The following is a 20,640-nucleotide window of genomic DNA, read 5'->3' on the forward strand; positions in this document are numbered from 1 at the left end:
CCATCGGATTAAACTAAAATAGTTGCAAAATGTGCCTAATTTATTTTGTTGTGAATACATACAAATACATCAACATACATGACACATATACCTAATTATCAACATATTCATAAATAAAGACAGGTTTTGCATTTTTGTAGTAGGTAGATCATTCTGACCTGATGACTTTAGACCTCGCCTACATGCCCCTAGTATAGATAGAGTGTGAGAGTGTGCAGTGAGAGTGAGAGAGTGGACACAGTGAGAACTTCATACTGAACTTGAATAAAACCCACTTTAAAGCGATATATACACAAATTGTCCTCACATTGGCCAAACAGGGAAATTACACAACTACACTGTTTCCTTGAAACCGGACACTGTTGCACTACATGGGAATCCATTATATGTAATAATAAAAAAACAAACTAAATATGTTTAACCATTAAAGTACATTTAAAATGTTAATATCAACCACTTCATATTGTGGTGGCACTGATCTACTTTCATACTTTTACAACTAGTGTGATTTATTTTTTCAGTGAAGTTCTGCTGACTCATCACACACAACACTTGTGACATACTGCTTTAAAAGAAAGAAAGTGAAGTGGACTCAAGTGATAAAGTTCAGACTTAGAACTTTATCACAAGTGACTCACACACATACACACACACACAGACACACATACACATGCACACACACTCACACACACATTCCTGAATCCGGCGAAACAGGTCTGGCTCCACCTCACACTCTTTTAGACACAAACACACAAACAGGAAGAGATTCAGGAAGAGACATCAGAGTAAGAAGACACACATCATTTCCTTGGACACACAACTAAGGTAGGACAACTAGAAGTGATGTTGACTGACTGGGCAAACACTCTCTGTCAAGATGACACATGTTTGAATCAACGACGACTACAGTTGAACATGTACATGAAAAAGACGGCTTCTGAGAGATAGAGGACAACAACAAAGGACAACTGTAGCACACAGGAAACACAGGAATCAGGGGAAGAAATCAGAGTTTTACTTTCGATTATCATTAATATTCTTTCTTCTCCTTCAGATGGCTCCACCTCCTCCACCGGTGCCAAAGCCCCGGGCCCGATACACAAGAGACGGTCTGTCCTCACACTCTTTGGACAAGTAAGTAAAACGTCTTCAACACTTCAGCCTGACCAACATCACTGTATGAACATCACGTTAACATCCACACGGACACAAAACAGGCGCTTAGAACCACATGCGTCTCTTGTTCCCTCTCGACTCATTCAATCGTTCAGCTAGTAAACTCAATTCTACAACTTTTTAAATCCCAAAACACAGTGAAGTCATGTATGGAGGGATGAACTGAGCAATGCATGACAGGTAAAATAAAACAAAAAACTAAATGTATTAAATAATGGATGAATGAGTGAAAGTAAGGTTGTAGGATGAATGAATTAACAAATGTAATCAAAGTGTATTGTGTAGTAGTGGGACAGATCCCATAATAGGTGAAGGCATAAAGTGGAGAAGCCAATAAGTCTGTCAAGCAACATTTAAGTTGACATATTCGTGTCCTGATCACAGAAATCCGAGTTCATTCTGATTTGTAGAACAATATATTTAGGTTTGAGTTCTGTGATCGCTCTTAGACACTGTTGAGATTTAATCATTAACATTAATCAGCAACAGACACGAGAACCAAAGTTTTGAAGTAAACAAACACAACATTGTTGTCTTCCAGAGATATGGACAGCACAGGTTCAACTGTCTTATCCAATGGATTTCACCAGACCACAGGTAAAAACACCCTCACACACACAAACACACACACCATCACACATACACACAAGAATCACTCATGTACAAACACACACACACACACACACACACACACACATGTAAAAACACGTACAAACACACACACATGTGAAGACCCTCACTTACAGATACAGACATATTTACAGACACACACAGAGACATGTAAAAAAACACACACACGAACGTTAACACACACACATGTCAACACAAACAGACAAACACAAAGGTGCTGAAACACACACACAGATACTCACACACAGAGAGAAATGGTCATAAGTTAACTTAATCAATAATTGATCACAAAACTAGATCTTATCACTGGAATCATGGAAGGGTGATGATGAGATGATGTCGTCTGATTCAACATCAACATCAGTTGCTCAATCCAGGTCTGAATTAATGCAGGAGTGCTTGACAACTGCAGCTGACATCAAATGTATAATTTGTTAAACAGTTGTAAATATCAAGTTTATTTTTAGACTGGACTTTCAGTGGAACTGGTTCCACATAAGCAGTTGGTCTCTAGATGGGAGATCACACGCGTGTTGTGAGTCAGAGCTGTGACTATAGATCAGTAACTTCTGTGTTTAAGGTCACACACATTAGTCGTTCTCTCACAGGAACACAATAAAAAGTTGACTACATGTTTCATCCACAGAGGAAGCCCCGCCCCCCTCTGAAACTCCCAGCTTCGTCTATCCGTCTCTGGCTGGAGTTTCGGACCTCATCAGCACCAACATCCCCTCCATGGCAGGAATGATGTCCTTCATCAGTGGCTCCACGACCACCCCCAGTGCCCCTCCCTCTGCCCCACCCTCTGTGGAAAGCATCGCTAACAACATCACGACTCGCATTCCCAGTTTAGCAGAAGCGGCCGGTGAAATGACTCCAAGTGCACCCAGGTCCAACACGGAGCCTGCTGCTAGCAGTGCAGTTCCGACTCTGGACAGTGTGCTCAGCTCATTGGCTAACATGCCCATTATTTCTGGCGTCGTCAGTCATGTGGTCAAACCTGCTGCGAATGCTCACACTGGTAGACATCCTTCTTTGCCCAAGACCAGGAGCAGCTCGCACACAGGTTTGTACTAACTACCTGCTTTTGTTTTCGGACCATGACCTTCAACGGACCCACATTACTCAGCTTCTGGCTCAGTTCTTTTCTTGTTAACCTCTTTATTATCACAACACTCCAATTTATTTTCTCCAATTCTGACAAAGACACCGGCTACACAACAAGACTCTTCCACACACGATACAACTCATTTGGAATGTGTAAAATAAGATGCCAACAGAAACTACATTCTACCAAAATTTATCATAGATTAAAGATCAGACTTTTTAAAAGTGTTCTGTTGGAATTCGAAGTTGAGGAATATTTTCTTCACCATCAGTGGCCTCATGTACTAAGAGTGTGTATACACAAAAGGTTTTATAGGTTCACAACAGAGACACACTAACGATCAACATTGATCCAAAGTGAACACACACACAAACACACACATACAAGTGTTTGCCATTAGATAAGTGGAAATTAAAAAAGTTATATAGTTATTATTTATGTTCTCTCGTTTACTCGTTCTTAAAAAAATTTTTTAAAAAAAAGGTAAAACTTTATTGATCTTAACTTAAATTGTTTCTTATCCTTGTTGCTTATGACCACCTGATCGTTTTGTACTTTTTCGTTTTTATTAGCTATCATAAAAAACAGAATTATCCACGTCTGATCATTTCTACTCTACTCTACAAGAGTCAAAGAAGTTCTTTTTTGGAGCCTTACATAAAAGCGGATAATTAAGGAGGAACGTCATTCTCTAAAAAATCGAAGTGGATCCAGGAAGTTGAAAACAAAACAGACTTTCCAAGGCGACCAGAGCCATTCTCGTGAGACAGAATTATTTTCATGTCAGCCAGTTATATCACATTTTAGTTGAACAGGTTCAAATTAACCACATGTTCCAGCAAGAACCGGTTCTTCTCATGTGATCAGACATACTGTATCTCCTGAACACACACATTTCTATAAACGCACAATCACATGATTAATATGTGAACAGAAAACACCTTTATTCAATGTAACGTGTGTGTGTTTTTATATGTCTTCGCCAAATTGTATCCCATCTTCACGTCTTCATCACTACTGTTATTCTTGTTAATCTTCCTATTAAGATGTTTCTAAAAGGCCACTGATTGTCTCTGTAAGTAACTATTCTTGTTAATAGTCTGTATGTAAAATGTAATTTTTGTTCACAGTGTGAATTAGTTTTCAACAGTGTGTGATTCATTTCATTAGTGTTTAGAATGAACAGATACAAACTGTTTATTTACTTTAAACTCATTTATAATTTATGTCTTATATTTTCTGATGGCTCAGAGGGAAATCCCAGGTTCTAGTTCCATTCAATATGATTGACATATTGTATATAATCTGTGCTGAATTCCACGTTTATTTGGATGCACAAAGAAAAGGAGTGTACACCAGTTTTTTTCAGTAAACCATGCATTTCTCAGTGACTGAGGCCCCAGAAAACGAAACAGACAAACAAACCTTTCCTCCAGACTGTCGGTTCAAATCCAGATGAACACTCTTGAACGTCATATTTGTGTGCAGATGTTGGAGCCTTGTCAAGTCTGGTGATGTCAGCGATCGACCAGAAAGATGGTGTCACCTTACCACCGCTAGACTCCGCTGAGCCCAGTACAGGTAGGAAGATGACATGTGGACATGAGAGAAGCAAGGTCACGTAGATGGTGTCGTTGATGATTGAAGTTTCTTCTCTCTGGTTATTATTCTATTATTAGACTTTTAAAAGTAGGTTCACTCACAAACAGTTTTCAAGAGCAGCTGCTGCTACTTTTTAGGGTTCAAAATAGGTAAGGGCTCACAGGAAGTACCATGCTGTGGACAGGAAGTGAGGCAATCTATGAATATTGTCATTTAGATATTAAATGTAATGTTTAAAAGCATCTACAAACTGCATGTGTTTATTGTGTGGTTTGGGATGAGCTGTGATAACTGTTGTGTGTTGAATGTTGATGGATTGGAGACTTGAAGTTCACTCCAGCTTCTGCTTCCTACACTGAGTTCCATGGTCCTGTTGCAGATGTCCCTGGCCTGACTAGATGGGCGAGTCAAGAAGGAATGGACTCTGACTCGTCTGAGGAGGACATGGATGCTGCATGTTCTGGACCTGTGAAGGAGGAACCCACAGCTGATCCTGCTTCCGGTCTCATCAAGTAAGAACAAGACTCTTTCCAGCTTTAAGACTTCTGTTATCATTTCTGCCTGTAGTCAACCAGATCATCTGAGGCCCACCCGGCCGGCGCCAAGCCCCCCTCACCCTCCTAACCAGTCGAAGAAACCAGGAAAGCAGAAGATTCCTCGGTACTGAACAAAGATGAAAAGCATTTTCATATTTTCATGAGACTCTGAGCTGATGTTGGTGTTTTTCTCACAGAGCTGCGACGATTCGAGTGTCGAGGAAAAAGGGAGGAAGCGGGTCTTCGTCTCCAAAAACTGCTGTGGTCCGAGCCGACTGGTTGGACTGCTGGAAGGGTTTCAGGTGAAAAGCACCTTTTGTAGAATTGACACTAGAGAACAGACCCCCACTGTTGTTTTGAGCAACTCCGGTGAACGTCATCTGTGCTTCTCTGACAGACACAATGTTCTGTGGGCCACGCTGGATGGAAGTGTTGTGTCTTTGTGGAAGAAACGCACAGTGAGTTACTGCACTGATGCACCAATTCCCACTGTGTGACCTCTCTCTGTCGCAAGGACAACTTCAGCGAGGTTCTCTTCCACACCTCCAGCATCACCAACATCAAGAAACAGGACAAAGGCAGATTCTCCATCTACTTCCGCAAGAAACATTATGACTTCATGGCTCACAGCGATGGTAAGCGAGCCACGGTGGTGTTTACCAATAACAAATCCCTTTACTTTGACGTCAGTTATACTGTAGAATCTGTAGAATCTGTGCCTTATCTTATCTTAACCACAAGCATCTTTGTAGGTGTAGATATCACTCTTATTGTAGATAGTCAACGTTGAAATTGAACCAACTGTCGCTCAAGCCACATAAAATTATTATTTATTATTATTATTTATATACTATTCATAAAACACTGATGGAAATACTGTATTTACACCGACTCTACAGATCTGTCAGGATCTTTACAGAGCGTGAAGTTGTAGCTTCATCAGACGGGATTTTTTTTTCCTCTCAGAGATCCAGGAGAACTGGGTCACGTCCCTCCTCGCGTGCCGTGGTCAGAAGAGCCCCGCCCCCTCAGAACATCACGGCCAAATCACCATCAAAGACCCCCGGACTAAAGTCTACGCGGCAGTGTGGGGTCATGACCTCTGGATCTACTCCAGCAAGGACAGCTACCAGCTGGGCATCGCTTCCTACCGTGTTCCCCTCAATGTGGCTTCAGTCAGATCCACCGGCAAACACACACTTGCCTTGGTGACGCCATACAGGACCTTCAAGTACGGTTGTGCACTGAAATGATGAGTGTTTATGTGTGTGTGAGTGTGTATGTTTTAGATGTATGTATGTGTGTTAGTTTGCATGTGTGTGTGTTAGTTATGATGTGTTAGCTATGAGTGATTTTCTCCATCGTGACGTCAGATGTACTGTCAGCTTGTCTGTAGACTCCTCCAAGGATCAGACACCCTGGTTGGACGTACTGTCCGCAACCATCAGCGACGCCTTGTCCTCCAGCCAGGTGGCGCTGCGCATTTGGACCAACCCTTACAACAAAGTGTGTGGGGACTGCGGCGCGGCCGACCCGGAATGGGCGTCAGTTAACCTGTTGATGGTTATATGTCACGCGTGTGCAGGTAGAGTTCAAGGGTCACGGCAGGGCTGCAGTGAAGGTAACTCTCCAGCTTCACTTGTGCAGGTCAGCATCGAGCTCTGGGGACCAAGCTTTCGAAGGTCCGCAGTCTGAAGATGGACAACAAAGTTTGGACGGAGCCGCTCATGCAGGTCCGAGAACACTGAAGCCTCCAGATCAGTCAACACAACTCTAACTCTCACGTCTGCTTCAGCTCTTTGTCGCCTATGGCAACCGGCTTGCCAACCAGGTGTGGGCACCGGCCGTGCCTGCAGCGGAACAGTTGAGTCCAGAGGCGTCGGATACGGCGAGGTCGGAGTTCATCCGTAAAAAGTACACACTAGGATGCTACAAGAGGCTCCACAGTCTGTGGACGTCTCAGCAGCTGCTGGGAGAGGTAAGAAGGGCAGGATGTTGAAGACGTGAGGAGATGCTGATCGTGTGTGTGTTTCAGAGGATGCGTGAGGTCGTCTGTGGCAAGGATGTCGAAGAAACATTCTCGCTCATCTGCTCGGGAGCCAAGGTCAGGGGACACTCAGGAGTTCAGCACCACCTACAACGAAGACATTTATGAACACATGAATGGTTGAATTTAATTGAAAATGGCACTAAAAGAAAAAACATTATCGCAACCTTAAAGTCAGAGCGGGAATCCACTGGACTGTTGTCCTCATTTGTTATATTTTCTCAAAAAGGATGTCAATGAGGTCATAACGAGCTACTCACAAAAACAAACACTGGTCTTGGTGTGTTGTCTACAGGTTTGTCAGATGAACCCTCAAGTCCCTTCCTGTGTCAAGCTGGCTGAGAGAGCAGGTCAGGCCCTGCAGGCCGAGCTGCTCCGACTCAATGAGTACACAGGTGACACTCACTTACATATTGACTCACTCACTCACTCACTCACTCACCCTGTCATGTGTTCCCAGAGGTTCCACATCACGTGCCCCAAACAGTCACGATGAGAAGTGACTCCTCTGATGGTGCTAAAGGGGAGGAGCTCCATGGTAAACTGGAGGAAGACAGATTCCTCTTCTCGTTTGAAAACAACTCTGCGGCATGTGACGTCCTGGATCTGCGGGAGGTTCTGTCCGTGTTCATCAAAGACGAGTGAGCTGATTGTTCCTTTACGTCACAAATACAAGTCAAAGCAATGTCAGTAAAGTTAACATTACTTCTGTCAGTGACTGTTACTGCCGTCAGTGACCTTTACTGGTTTCAGTGACCCTAGTTGCTGTCAGTGACCTTTACTAGTGTCAGTGACTGTTACTGCTGTCAGTGACCTTTACTGTGGTCAGTGACTGTTACTGGTGTCAGTAACCTTTACTGGTGTCAGTGACCCTAGTTGCTGTCAGTAACCTTTATTGGTGTCCGTGACCCTAGTTGCTGTCAGTGACCTTTACTAGTGTCAGTGACTGTTACTGCTGTCAGTGACCTTTACTGTGGTCAGTGACTGTTACTGGTGTCAGTAACCTTTACTGGTGTCAGTGACCCTAGTTGCTGTCAGTAACCTTTACTGGTGTCCGTGACTCTAGTTGCTGTCAGTGACCTTTACTGCTGTCAGTGACCTTAACTGGTGTCAGTGACTGTTACTGCCGTCAGTGACTGTTACTGCTGTCAGTGACCTTTACTGGTGTCCGTGACTCTAGTTGCTGTCAGTGACCTTTACTGCTGTCAGTGACCTTAACTGGTGTCAGTGACTGTTACTGCCGTCAGTGACTGTTACTGCTGTCAGTGACCTTTACTGCTGTCAGTGACCTTAACTGGTGTCAGTGACTGTTACTGCCGTCAGTGACTGTTACTGCTGTCAGTGACTGTTACTGCTGTCAGTGACTGTTACTGCTGTCAGTGACTGTTACTGCTGTCAGTGACTGTTACTGGTGTCAGTGACTTTTACTGGCGTCAGTGACCCTAGTTGCTGTCAGTGACTGTTACTGCTTTTAGTGACTTTTACTGGCGTCAGTGACTGTTACTGCTGTCAGTGACCCTAGTTGCTGTCAGTGACCTTTACTGGTGTCAGTGACTGTTACTGCTGTCAGTGACCTTTACTGTGGTCAGTGACTGTTACTGGCGTCAGTGACCTTTACTGGTGTCAGTGACCCTAGTTGCTGTCAGTGACCTTTACTGGTGTCAGTGACTGTTAATGCTGTCAGTGACTGTTACTGCTGTCAGTGACCTTTACAGGTGTCAGTGACCCTAGTTGCTGTCAGTGACTGTTACTGCTGTCAGTGACCTTTACAGGTGTCAGTGACCCTAGTTGCTGTCAGTGACTGTTACTGCTGTCAGTGACTGTTACTGCTGTCAGTGACTGTTACTGCTGTCAGTGACTGTTACTGGTGTCAGTGACCTTTACTGGTGTCAGTGACCCTAGTTGCTGTCAGTGACTGTTACTGCTGTCAGTGACTTTTACTGGCGTCAGTGACCTTTACTGGTGTCAGTGACCCTAGTTGCTGTCAGTGACCTTTACTGCTGTCAGTGACTGTTACTGCTGTCAGTGACTGTTACTGCTTCAGTGACTGTTACTGCTGTCAGTGACCTTTACTGCTGTCAGTGACTTTTACTGGCGTCAATGACTGTTACTGCTGTCAGTGACTGTTACTGCTGTCAGTGACTTTTACTGGCGTCAATGACTGTTACAGCTGTCAGTGACTGTTACTGCTGTCAGTGACTGTTACTGCTGTCAGTGACTGTTACTGCTGTCAGTGACTGTTATTGGTGTCCGTGACCCTAGTTGCTGTCAGTGACTGTTACTGCTGTCAGTGACCTTTACTGTGGTCAGTGACTGTTACTGGTGTCAGTAAACTTTAATGGTGTCAGTGACCCTAGTTGCTGTCAGTAACCTTTACTGGTGTCCGTGACCCTAGTTGCTGTCAGTGACCTTTACTGCTGTCAGTGACCTTAACTGGTGTCAGTGACTGTTACTGCCGTCAGTGACTGTTACTGCTGTCAGTGACCTTTACTGGTGTCAGTGACCCTAGTTGCTGTCAGTGACTGTTACTGCTGTCAGTGACTGTTACTGGTGTCAGTGACTTTTACTGGCGTCAGTGACCTTTACTGGTGTCAGTGATCCTAGTTGCTGTCAGTGACTGTTACTGCTGTTAGTGACTTTTACTGCCGTCAGTGACTGTTACTGCTGTCAGTGACCCTAGTTGCTGTCAGTGACCTTTACTGGTGTCAGTGACTGTTACTGCTGTCAGTGACCTTTACTGTGGTCAGTGACTGTTACTGGCGTCAGTGACCTTTACTGGTGTCAGTGACCCTAGTTGCTGTCAGTGACTGTTACTGCTGTCAGTGTTTGTTACTGCTGTCAGGGACTTTTACTGGCGTCAATGACTGTTACTGCTGTCAGTGACTGTTACTGCTGTCAGTGACTGTTACTGCTGTCAGTGACTGTTACTGCTGTCAGTGACCTTTACTGCTGTCAGTGACCTTAACTGCTGTCAGTGACCTTTACTGCTGTCAGTGACCTTTACTGCTGTCAGTGACTGTAACTGCTGCTCATTAGTCCTGTAGTATCATCATGTTCTAACACGCTGATGTCACTCAGGGGTAGACTTCAGTTTGAGATTGTCTCATCGGACGAACAGCTGGTCTGTGCTGCTGACTCTGAAGACGAGCTGCTGACACACCTGGTCCACATCCTGAAGGTAAGACAGTTCTGTATTAACACTCAACAAAGTTGCTCACGCAAATGCGTATTTCCCAGGTTATTCTTCCCGGAGGTGTATCATACGCAGAAGTGGGCGGGGCTACTGCCGTAAGCAAAGTGTGTGTGATGGAGATGGGCGGAGCCTCGCAGCACACAGACGCCTGGCTACTGCTGTGGGAGGGCGGAATCAGTATCCACCCTACTGTCAGACACACACAACCCACTCTGATGATTGACATGAACATGCTTTGCCGCCATGGTAACGGAAAGATAAGCTCTGCTTTTCAATGCAAGATTGATTTGCCCTCGCTCGGTGGTCAGCCACACATTTGCTGGAGTTGTTCTATATTCAATTATTCAAATAACAAGCCAATTGAAAACACATATGAACCAAAGAAAATGCTGTGAAGTGAACATCGGAAAGAAAAGGACTCTTAAGATGCGGCAGGGACTCCCCCAGGGAGCGAGGGCACATGAACCGAGTATTGGACGCAGCCGAGCTCTCTTTTGTCCGTCAACTTCTCAGTAACTCTTGTCTCTCGTCTAGACATTAAGGCGGCAGAAAGCACCATTACCTTGGAAACCAGTGACAGGTGAGTCTGTTCACAGATGCACAAAGTTGATCATATTTACATAGTGTTGTGCACAGGTGTGTGACGCTGCGATTCGAGGACCAGTACAGCTGCCAGACCTGGTATGGTCACCTGAAGAGAGCTTCCTCCAGTCAGAACACAGCACAGAGTCTATATCCCGTCGCTCACCTGAGGACGGGAAACGTGTCTCCCGCCTTCGAAAGATGTATCACCCATGTGACCAACTACGGTGAGAATCCAAACTTCCTGTGACAATGTGATTTTGCTGTTCACTAGGGGGGTCTCGGGAGACAGATAAGCATGACACGATGAATCTGTAGTGAGTCAGTCAAATCATGTAACTCTCACGTCCTGAAAACCTCAACTCTCTACATGGCTTTTAGAGAAGACTTATATATATTCTGGTCTCACCTGTTTTGCTAGTAGTTATTACCTCTGAGTCACATGCATGTTACTAGCTCACAGACTCTGTTTCTCAGGTCTGAAGGTGGAGGGCGTGTACCGCCGCTGTGGCCTTGTCAAAAAAGTGTCCCAGTTGGTTGAAGCCCTGGTAACGTCTCCAAGCTCCGCCCCACTTGAAAGTGACGAACAGGGAGTGCTGGACGCTGCGTCTGCTCTTAAACAATATATCCGCCAAAAGGGGGCGCTCTTCCCTGAGAACTCCAGACAAGACTGGGCAAAAGCAGCAGGTAAGCACCTTGTCTGGCAGCGGATGGAACACTGTCTCATGACTGACCTGTGTTCCTCAGTGGTCCCGAACGAACGCCTGAGATTCACAGTCTACAGACGGTTGCTGCGACGTCTGCCCGATGACACTCGTGCTAACATGAGCGCCCTGTTTGGACACTTTTACTTGTAACTCTGACAGACATCAGAACACATCATAGTTGACCAAAGCTGACACCCCCTATTGTTTCTCAGGGTACAGGTGTACTCCCAGGTGAACAAGATGTCCGCTCAGAACCTGGCTCTGGTTCTGGTACCAACTCTGTTTGATTCTCTGAGTCAAGATCTGCTGCGTCTGATTCGAGAGTTCATCATCCACCATACGCTGCTGTTCCTGGTAAACACACGGCCTGTCAGGTCGCACTTCTCTGAACTCTCTGATTTTTTAAATAAATGAAGTGGAATACTAATAACTAATTCAAGTAGAAAAATTAAGAAATTTGTTTTAAAAAGACAGTTGGGATAAAAAATAAGAGTGATAGAAATTAAACAGCAATATGAAACATACACATTTGTATTGAATCATAAAGGTACAAGGTCAATTCTACAGTATATCCTCAAGTATATTTTAATATATTTTACATTTCATCAGAATACTTTGGAAACTAAACTATTCATGCTTGCAGACTCTAGAGAAGGTGGAAGAGGACGAGGAGGTGACTGCACTCTGACGGAGACAACTGGACACAACTTCAGCTCCTGCCCGCTGCATGTTGAAGACATTATTACAAGTTATTATGAGGTGGTTGAGTGGGACGGTTATTAGATTCAACTCGTGCCATTATGACTATCTTTAAATTAATCAACCGTGACTTCCTAATCAATTGAATATCACTGTAGAAATGATTCATGTGGTTTTCTGGAACAAGTGAGCTGATTCAAAGTGGATACTGAATACAACCATAAACTATTCATGCTGTTTGTTTGTAGTTGCTTCATTTGTCACACCAGCAACACGAAAACACAGATGGCAAAAATCTAAATATTTCAATCAGGCCTGAGCACACTCAAATATAAATGAGTGTAATGCTTTAACAGAGTTATATTTACATTTCCAATTATGTATTATTAGTTTAAAAAAACAGGGCAAGAATGTAGATGGGACTTACACCGGCAAATGCTAGAGTAACAGTGACAGATTCGGATGCTCTTCAGCTCATTCAGAACTCTGCAGCTCATGTTCTGACAAACTTAGAATACAATTTAAAATCCTTCTCTTAACCTGAACAGCTTTACATGATCTAGCACCAACATACATTAAATATCTCATCCAAACATATCAACCTTCTAGGATGTTACGATCCTTAAACTCAGATCTATTAGTTATACCACAAACCTTTTTAGGGAACCAGGGTCTTCAGTTTTCAAGGCCATCTGGTGGTACGAACTACCCACTTCAGTCTGAAGGGCAGACACCCTCTCTATGTTTAAGAGTAATCTTAAAACTTTTTTTTAATACAGTCTATAGTAAGGACTGACTCAGGCTCTGCCTGAAGCAGCCATTTTACTTATGCTGCTATAGGCTTAGATTGTTGTAGGAGTTTTAGACACAGAGCTCTCTCTCTTTGTGTCTTTCTTTTTCTGCATTATGTTCATCACCTGTGCAGTGTAAACCCAAACTTTTCTTCTCCATCTCTCCCAGAGCCTAAGGGCTCCTCCTCATCCTCCGGAGCTGCTGCTAGATCCAGGATCCCTTGTACAACAATGTCAACGGATCCATTATCTTGAACTCTGCTGCCCTACTTTATACTCTCCTCTCTTTGCTCACGTAGCAAAGACATGAGAAGATACTTCCAAAAGGGGTTTTAAATGCTGTCTTCCTCTCATCATCCACTCTAATCAGGATCAAGCGACATGAATCAGGTCTATATAGTTGAAGAAGGTAGCCTTATAAAGAGGTTAAATGGGGGATTGAAGAGTAGAACCCGTACAATAAAGCCTTCTCCAATAGACAGGGAGGACGATTGGAACACTCTGGCTACTACAGAGTCAGTTTAAAGGCTATCCTTTAAAAAAAATACAAAATAGAAAAAATGACCGCCTAAAAAATGTAGCATGATTTATTTTGGAAAATAAAAATACAATAAATACAATCCACACCTGTTAGCGGAGCTGAAGAGCGATTCAATTGAAAAGTCAAATGGCGCCACCAAGTGGTTTGACTAAAGAAAAATCAATTTGCTTGCTTGCTCTGTGACAGGATAATTGTGACGTTGAACATTTTGGAGACTTGTTGGTTTCTGTCATCCAATTCCTTCCATTTTTATATTTCTTTTATACGTACAGTGAAATATTTCCAAGTAGCCATGAACATTTCTTTCCTTTCGTTTCGACCAGGAATACACATAAAATGAATTTGCGGGCCAGATTTTACCCCCGGGCTTTTAGTTTGTTACATGTACAATAAATTGTTTATTAATTTTAATCTCGTAAATTTTATTAAACGTGACTCAATGAACCGAGTCATTGAAATCACTCGTCACACCAGAAAATGGAACAGATATTTGGGAAATTACCAGATTACCGAAAGTTTACTTTTGGTTAATATAAATGTTTCGTATGTGGCAAAAAGTGAAAGTAAAACCTTCATCTAAAATTTAATTTACTCGTTAAAAACAGCAAGACTAGCCCCTTCCGGATGTGACATCATCACTCGACAGCAGCCCGAACCTAAACCGGAAGTGTTTCAGAAGTGCTCGAGTAGTGACTGATAAGGCAATAGCAGGTGAGTCGCCTGATAACAAAACACCAGATTGGTATATTCGAACATGGTTGTTTCAGTCTGAATCTTAAGCGGTTAACTTAACTTAACGCTGAACTAACTTGGCGACGTCACATTCTCAAATATCTCTTAAAATGAAAGACTCGATTGACGACTCGACCTGACAATAATGGGGTTCTAGTGTTTATTTCCTCCTACATTGACTTACTGTCATATATTCTTCTACATGTCAACTACCATTCGGTTCCTTTTCAATCCCCTCTGGTGGAAGCTTTCTTTGTGTCTTATTGTTTTAGTCACGACTCTGCATTAAAGTGTCATACAAGGCAGACCGTTGTGTGTCTATTACATGTCCACCCTGTTCATCCTTCAACATTCGCCTTTGTTGTCCAAGTTTGTACCAGATGAGCCGCCACTGATGTCCAGCTACACCAGACGAAATGTCGGGGTCTGATCTTCTGGACTGCTCAGCGACCACAGACGTCATGAACGGTCGACAAGACGAACAACGATTCAGACACAAGGAGGACGCCGAGGACTTCTATGACTGTCAGGAGACTCTGGAGCCTGCAGTGCAGCAAGAGGAAGAAAAGAGGCCAGGACTGCACGAAGAGCAGTCAGAGGAAGAGAGGAAGACAGTTGATGGACTGGAGGAGAGCGACAGTTTGTCTGAAGACGGACTACAAGAAAAAGGACTTGAGGACACAGATGCACTACACGGAGATCCGGGTCTGGACGACGCTGAAGTCCAAGGTCCAGAGGACGACTCCGACTCAGAATTGAATGAGGACAAGAGTCCGGCTCTGGAGTTTGACGACGAGCATCTTAGGGAGGTGGAGGAGGAGCTGACAGAGGAGGAGAAGGAGGTGAGACCTCCCACCGAGTTGACACTTCGACTGTGTTTGCAGGTTATCTGACAGTCCAGTAGGAAGTTGACGTATATATCACTGTGTGTTGCTGCGCTTACAGTGTCTATTAACACTGGTGTAAGTGTGTGTGGTACATATGTTTGTGTTGCTGCGTTAAAACAGTCCTCAAACACAGACCAGCTCTGTGTGTACTATTAAATCCTGTGTTCTGTTCCAGAGTCGACGACAACAAAGTCTGAGTCTGAAGGAACGAGGAAACTCTCAATTTAAGTCTGGAGGTGAGTAACAAATGGATCACAGCTCTGTGAGCCTGTTCTTCACTGACCGCCATACGTTCTTGCAGACTGGTCAGAGGCTGAGAGCAGCTACACAGAAGCACTGGTTTCGTGTCCTGTATGTTTCAGCAAAGAGCGAGCGGTTCTGTTCTCTAACCGGGCGGCTGCCAGGCTGCACATGGTAATAGGCAACATGGCTACATGCAAGAAGCAATTCCAGCTTAGCACAATCTAACTGTTGTGTTCCTCAGGACAAGAAGGAGCTGGCTATCTCAGACTGCAGCCGAGGTAAGGGTTCATGTCACTATCCACAACCACTGGTGCCTTCTCTGTTTTCAACTTGCCGTTGTCGTTGGCACAGCAATTGAGCTGAATCCTGACTACCTGCGGGCGCTGTTGAGGAGGGCGGAGCTTTACGAGCAGACAGAGAAGCTGGATGAGGCGCTGGAGGACTACAAGATGGTTCTGGAACGAGACCCGAGTCAAAGTGCCGCCAAACAGGCCTGCATGGTGAGTCCACTGATGTTGCATTATCTTATTATTGTTTTTATTATGGTTGGCCATAACATTAAGACCACCTGCACCTGACTGAGTTATATTCACTTAAGTTATGAAAAGGAGATTCAATGAATGGTGACAATATTAGATTGTACAGAACTGGGAATTCAACTATATTACATTCTCACAGTATAAAATTGTCACAGTATTAAGCCCATGGTAAAGTTTTATTTGTTTATTTTACAAAAGCAAAACTATGTCTATGTTGACAATGCTGTACTGTAGGAACATCCATTGTTTTATAATAAAATGTATACAAAATATATAATAAAAGAAAATGGCAGTTAAAGTGTGGATGACAGTGAATTGCCATGATCTCTTGTACTACATGCTTTATAACAGAATAATAACACCTCAGCTTTATTGGCCGATTTATACATCAATATTATATACATGGATTATTTTCTGTTTGTGTCTTCTTCAGGAATTATGTTTTTACGGCTCACAGGGTCGAATTGGGATAACATAGAAGTGGAAATAAATGTAGAACAATAAACAGAAATAGTGCACGGAGAGTGTGGAGTCGACTGACGCTGTGAGCGTCATCTGCACTGTTCAACTTCATCACTTGCTGCTTGTTGTTGCTCCAGCTAGCACTCGAGTGCTTTGAGCTATTCCCTCATGTAACAACATCCATAATCATGTTTTTTCTTTAGCACTAAACCCAATGTGTCCATGCTTTTGATATAAACCTCACAGGAGATTCCACTTGATTCTTGTAGCAGGAAGTGCAGGTACATGAGAGGTCCATTAGCTGATGAGGTACTGACTTGAGTGGAGTCAATTATATTTGTTATAATTCAGATATGATTGTAAAATAATGCCTTTAAATAAAATAAAATTCTAGATTGCTAGAAATAACCTACACAGTTCACTCCTTGAGGTGAGAACGAGTACTGCTGTTTTACACCTGCTGACTTTTTTCTGCACTTGATTGGACGATCAGCAGCGATAGTTCCTTTAGAAAATTACAAAGACCGAGTCATGCTGTATTGCAAATACTTATGTAAAGTTCATATTGGTGATATGCTGAGGAACAGCAACAGACATGTGCCATGTGACCCACTTTCATTGGCTCCTGCCAGATATGATTGACAGCTCTCCAGTGCCTTGATCACAAAAATACTCATCTGTCATCACCTCCCTTGACCTCACTTCATTGTCAGACTGACTCAAACACTGACACATTATTATACACTTATTTAATATCCCTGACATGTTTATCCGAATTTCCCCTCACGGGACAAATAAAGGATTCTGATTCTGATTTATTCACACATGAAGGTAATCACTGTTTTAAAGTTCTTGTAACGTTGAGGTACAGCAGTATAAATACTGCATAATTCTGGACACTTTGTCTTCTAGGCTTGTGAGAAAAGCTGGAGGTCGCTGTTGGCTAGTGCACATGGGCCTGAAACTGTGCAGCTGTAAAAAATCTCCCTATTTTTGCATTTTGAATGAACATGCATTGGATTCTTTAAGCTTTTCTGGAGTACAGAAATCCATAATAGGAAAACCAAACGATCCAATTTTATGGCCGCATTTCAATGAAAAAAGCCTTGCTTATTTTTTTAAACCGGCATCAAATATTGAAAAAAGCAAATAACCAGATTAAAGTTTGGAGCTAAAATAAAAGGATGAACAGAAGGTACATGGATCAAACCCTGACCTTCCAGCTGTTTTTCTCTCAGAGGCTGCCGCAGCAGATAGACGAGCGAAATGAAAAACTGAAGGAGGAGATGATGGGTACGTACGCTACACTTCATCTGTTGTTTTTTTTGCTAAATTGAAATTTAACCCGTGGCGCTCAACCTCTGCAGGTAAACTCAAAGACCTTGGCAACATGTTTCTGCGGCCCTTCGGGCTCTCGACGAACAACTTTGAGGTGGATCAGGACTCTGGAAGCGGCTCGTACTCACTAAAGTTTGTGCAAAACCCAAACAACAACAATAGATGACGTGTACAAAATAAATCATGAGTGTGTTTCCTCTGCTGCCTCATGATAGTCACCTGACTAATGACAATGTGTGTTTTTACTTTGTGCGAAATAAAGATTCACTCAAAAACAAGTGTAACATTTTTTTATACTAAAAACAGGACAAAGAATAAGTTATTGGTGTCACTGCGACCTCCGGGACAGCAGCATCTCTCGGATGTTGTCTTCGGCTTCTTTGACGCTGCGCTCCAGATACACCTTCTTCTGCTGCAAGACACAAACAGCATGTCACTATAAACCGCTCTGGTTGTTAAAATCAAAACGAACATAAAAACACCATGAATAGGAGATGGTAGGATGGGTTGTTCACACTTTCATTGATACAGACAATCTTACACATACTTAAAGTTCATATCTACTGAACTATACATTGTTGTTTTTGTTTTTTTTTTAAATGGTGTTGTTTGCGAGTTCAAGAATCATAATTAAACTGCTGTCATTTCTGTGAATGAGATTTGTGACTGAAGGATAGCCAGAAAGATGATTATTACAAACCTCCAGTTCTTTGATTTTCTCATCTGCAGTTTTCTGTTTGTCCGTCAGCTGGTTGTTGATGTCTACTTTAGACTGCAGGATGAACCTTTAAATGAGGGAAAAAAGAAAAGCGTGATATCAAACACTATGCGATTAAATCTGTGCACAATTTGCACAAGGTCTGTTAATCTTTCCTGTGTAGAACAGAGCCATATCTTTAACCAAGGCAAGCTTTAAGTGCATTCAGATGTTTTTGTTGTGTAGTTCAAGAACCTGACAGATGTCATTTGAAATGCATCATAATTGTGATTATAACATCTGTTGTTTCCAATTCATTACACTGACGTTAGCCCCGACAAAAAGCTATTTAATGAAATCCATTTGTAAATTGATGTTTTACCCAGCCCTAGTTTTTGTGTCGTTACTTGGAACTGGCTTCACCAGATATTTCCCAGTGGGGCCACTACACTAGTTCCTCAACTTACATGCGACCGACACCCTCGTACAGCCGGGTGTTGTCCGGGAACGCAGTCATCTGCCTCTGCGTGATTTCTGCGTGTTTCTGGACTCGAGTCAGCTGATCGATCTGCAGGTCCGCCAACTTCACCTTCTGCTGCGTGTCGATCATCTTCACCTGCAGCTCAGAGAAGGCCTGAGAGGAGATCGGAGAGGTTGTTGAGATGTGCTTTATTCACAGATAATTCTGTTTTTTTTTCATCATGACTTTATGCTCATTTGGAGCTTTAGGAAATTTTCCATTATAGACAATTCTATACAGACTAAGTGTGCTGGTGTTTTAACGTTATACTAATAAGTTTTGCTTATTAATTTGTCTTGCCCATTTATTTCTCATTTTCTATTCTCCCAAATGTATTTTTTCAAAGTCATAATTTCTTATAATAAATATAAAATATATATAAATAATATTTATTCTCCATTACCATTTCTGTTAAGATTTACCCGAAATAATTTGAGTGTTAATAAAAATAAGCTGATCATTTATTTTTTACTATTAATCATTTTTGATAACGACTCTATATATTTTAAAAACAATTTATCTAAACCTATTATGCGTTTTAATCCCTCTATTCGCTTTTTATTATTTTCCGTGTCATACTGCATACATTAGGTATACTTTTTGGGTAATGGGTCATTATTTAAAACACATTTAAATAGAAACTAATTTACAATACGACTTATTTAACGGCCTTTATGTTCGACCCGCCCTGTTGGATGAACTCAGCCACTGATCGCTTGAGACGTTTGTAGATACATCTGCGGTCAAACTAGTTCAGAAGCTTCTGAGTCTCATTTCTATTTCATCACATGTTGTACCTGCGGTTAAAATAAGGAAATCATAACAGTGGCTACTTCATTCATTCACCGTCTGTCCTTAGATACAAAACAGCTCGTCATCGCGGTCACAGCATTTAAGGCCATTTGTGAGCTGCTGTTTGTCCAAAAGTAAAGATACCAAAGTGGAATGAAGGGGGAACCAAATCTCGAACCTTCTTCAGCTCCAAGTCCACCGGGGCCGCCATCTTGTCTTCGGCTTGCTGTCTCGTCTTCTTCTGCAGTCTCACTGGACACCGCGCTTATCTGTTGCGCACTGCAGCGTCGCCCTCTTGTGGCTGATTGGTTGAAACGGCAGTCCACTTGACAAGGCGTATTTGAAATTGTAATCTGATGTTACTTTATTAAACAGAAAATAAATCTCTGGAGTCAACGCAGCTTGAAATCAACCTTTTTCATGTTTTTCGCCGGCAGTTCTGACACAATAAATGGTCTGTAGCCCGGAACTAGGTAAAACCAACTATGTTCTGCTGTCTTTTATTGCCCCTACAACAACATCTGTTCGCAAAAAATAAAATAAAAACAATTGTGGTATTTATTGTTTAAAGGGTTCAATGTGTAATTTACTAATTATTACTTTTCTGCCTGTTGTTCACTTTGCCGCCACAGAAGACGCCAAAGTGCCCACTGACAAAGAGGAACAATTTTCTGATAGTTTTACAGTCACCTGCCATAAATTCTTCACAGTCTTAAACTCTAAACTGAAGACATTTTTCTTGTTCTGGTTTCACCTTGTTAACCCTTCATCGATTACAAATATGTCCTGCGTAAATTCATCACCATGGAGAAAGCACA

General features: G+C 42.6%; 3 protein-coding genes across 3 annotated transcripts; 2 read left to right on the forward strand and 1 right to left on the reverse strand.

Moving 5' to 3' along the window:
• Positions 1-677: 677 nt before the first annotated feature.
• On the forward strand, positions 678-12,519 carry LOC148066792 (arf-GAP with Rho-GAP domain, ANK repeat and PH domain-containing protein 1). Its single transcript, XM_087807647.1, has 25 exons — positions 678-825; positions 1,055-1,134; positions 1,718-1,773; positions 2,453-2,872; positions 4,403-4,495; positions 4,896-5,028; positions 5,084-5,176; positions 5,250-5,354; positions 5,450-5,510; positions 5,567-5,687; positions 6,019-6,283; positions 6,438-6,637; positions 6,700-6,785; positions 6,848-7,030; positions 7,088-7,156; positions 7,395-7,494; positions 7,560-7,740; positions 10,178-10,277; positions 10,337-10,538; positions 10,827-10,872; positions 10,929-11,101; positions 11,352-11,561; positions 11,622-11,727; positions 11,794-11,935; positions 12,225-12,519. The coding sequence occupies exons 2-25, from the start codon at positions 1,055-1,057 to the stop codon at positions 12,267-12,269; spliced, it is 3,270 nt and encodes a 1,089-aa protein (XP_087663773.1). The 5' UTR covers positions 678-825; the 3' UTR covers positions 12,270-12,519.
• Positions 12,520-14,242: 1,723 nt separating this feature from the next.
• Positions 14,243-18,091, forward strand: ttc1 (tetratricopeptide repeat domain 1). Its single transcript, XM_087807757.1, has 8 exons — positions 14,243-14,323; positions 14,715-15,186; positions 15,407-15,467; positions 15,533-15,645; positions 15,716-15,752; positions 15,826-15,974; positions 17,714-17,768; positions 17,843-18,091. The coding sequence occupies exons 2-8, from the start codon at positions 14,761-14,763 to the stop codon at positions 17,977-17,979; spliced, it is 978 nt and encodes a 325-aa protein (XP_087663883.1). The 5' UTR covers positions 14,243-14,323; positions 14,715-14,760; the 3' UTR covers positions 17,980-18,091.
• pfdn1 (prefoldin subunit 1) lies at positions 18,089-20,061 on the reverse strand. Its single transcript, XM_087807758.1, has 4 exons — positions 20,001-20,061; positions 18,978-19,144; positions 18,514-18,598; positions 18,089-18,225 (listed from the first exon to the last, which is right to left on the reverse strand). The coding sequence occupies exons 1-4, from the start codon at positions 20,031-20,033 to the stop codon at positions 18,142-18,144; spliced, it is 369 nt and encodes a 122-aa protein (XP_087663884.1). The 5' UTR covers positions 20,034-20,061; the 3' UTR covers positions 18,089-18,141.
• Between the last annotated feature and the right edge of the window lie 579 nt (positions 20,062-20,640).

Source organism: Callionymus lyra, chromosome 14 (assembly GCF_982586985.1).
Source record: "Callionymus lyra chromosome 14, fCalLyr1.hap1.1, whole genome shotgun sequence".
In the NCBI taxonomy this organism is placed as follows: Eukaryota; Metazoa; Chordata; class Actinopteri; order Syngnathiformes; family Callionymidae; genus Callionymus; species Callionymus lyra.

What these genes read in the sequence shown, in the direction of transcription:
- LOC148066792 (XM_087807647.1), top strand. Translation starts at nt 1,055, where the DNA reads ATGGCTCCACCTCCTCCACCGGTGCCAAAGCCCCGGGCCCGATACACA. An exon ending in GACTGCTGGAAGGGTTTCAG is followed by an intron (nt 5,355 to 5,449) that starts GTGAAAAGCACC and finishes CTTCTCTGACAG; the next exon opens with ACACAATGTTCTGTGGGCCA. An exon ending in CACCCATGTGACCAACTACG is followed by an intron (nt 11,102 to 11,351) that starts GTGAGAATCCAA and finishes TCTGTTTCTCAG; the next exon opens with GTCTGAAGGTGGAGGGCGTG.
- pfdn1 (XM_087807758.1), bottom strand. Translation starts at nt 20,033, where the DNA reads ATGGCGGCCCCGGTGGACTTGGAGCTGAAGAAG. An exon ending in TGGACTTGGAGCTGAAGAAG is followed by an intron (nt 19,145 to 20,000) that starts GTTCGAGATTTG and finishes ATCTCCTCTCAG; the next exon opens with GCCTTCTCTGAGCTGCAGGT. An exon ending in TACGAGGGTGTCGGTCGCAT is followed by an intron (nt 18,599 to 18,977) that starts GTAAGTTGAGGA and finishes CCTCATTTAAAG; the next exon opens with GTTCATCCTGCAGTCTAAAG.
- ttc1 (XM_087807757.1), top strand. Translation starts at nt 14,761, where the DNA reads ATGTCGGGGTCTGATCTTCTGGACTGCTCAGCGACCACAGACGTCATG. An exon ending in TATCTCAGACTGCAGCCGAG is followed by an intron (nt 15,753 to 15,825) that starts GTAAGGGTTCAT and finishes TCGTTGGCACAG; the next exon opens with CAATTGAGCTGAATCCTGAC. An exon ending in CCGCCAAACAGGCCTGCATG is followed by an intron (nt 15,975 to 17,713) that starts GTGAGTCCACTG and finishes TTTTTCTCTCAG; the next exon opens with AGGCTGCCGCAGCAGATAGA.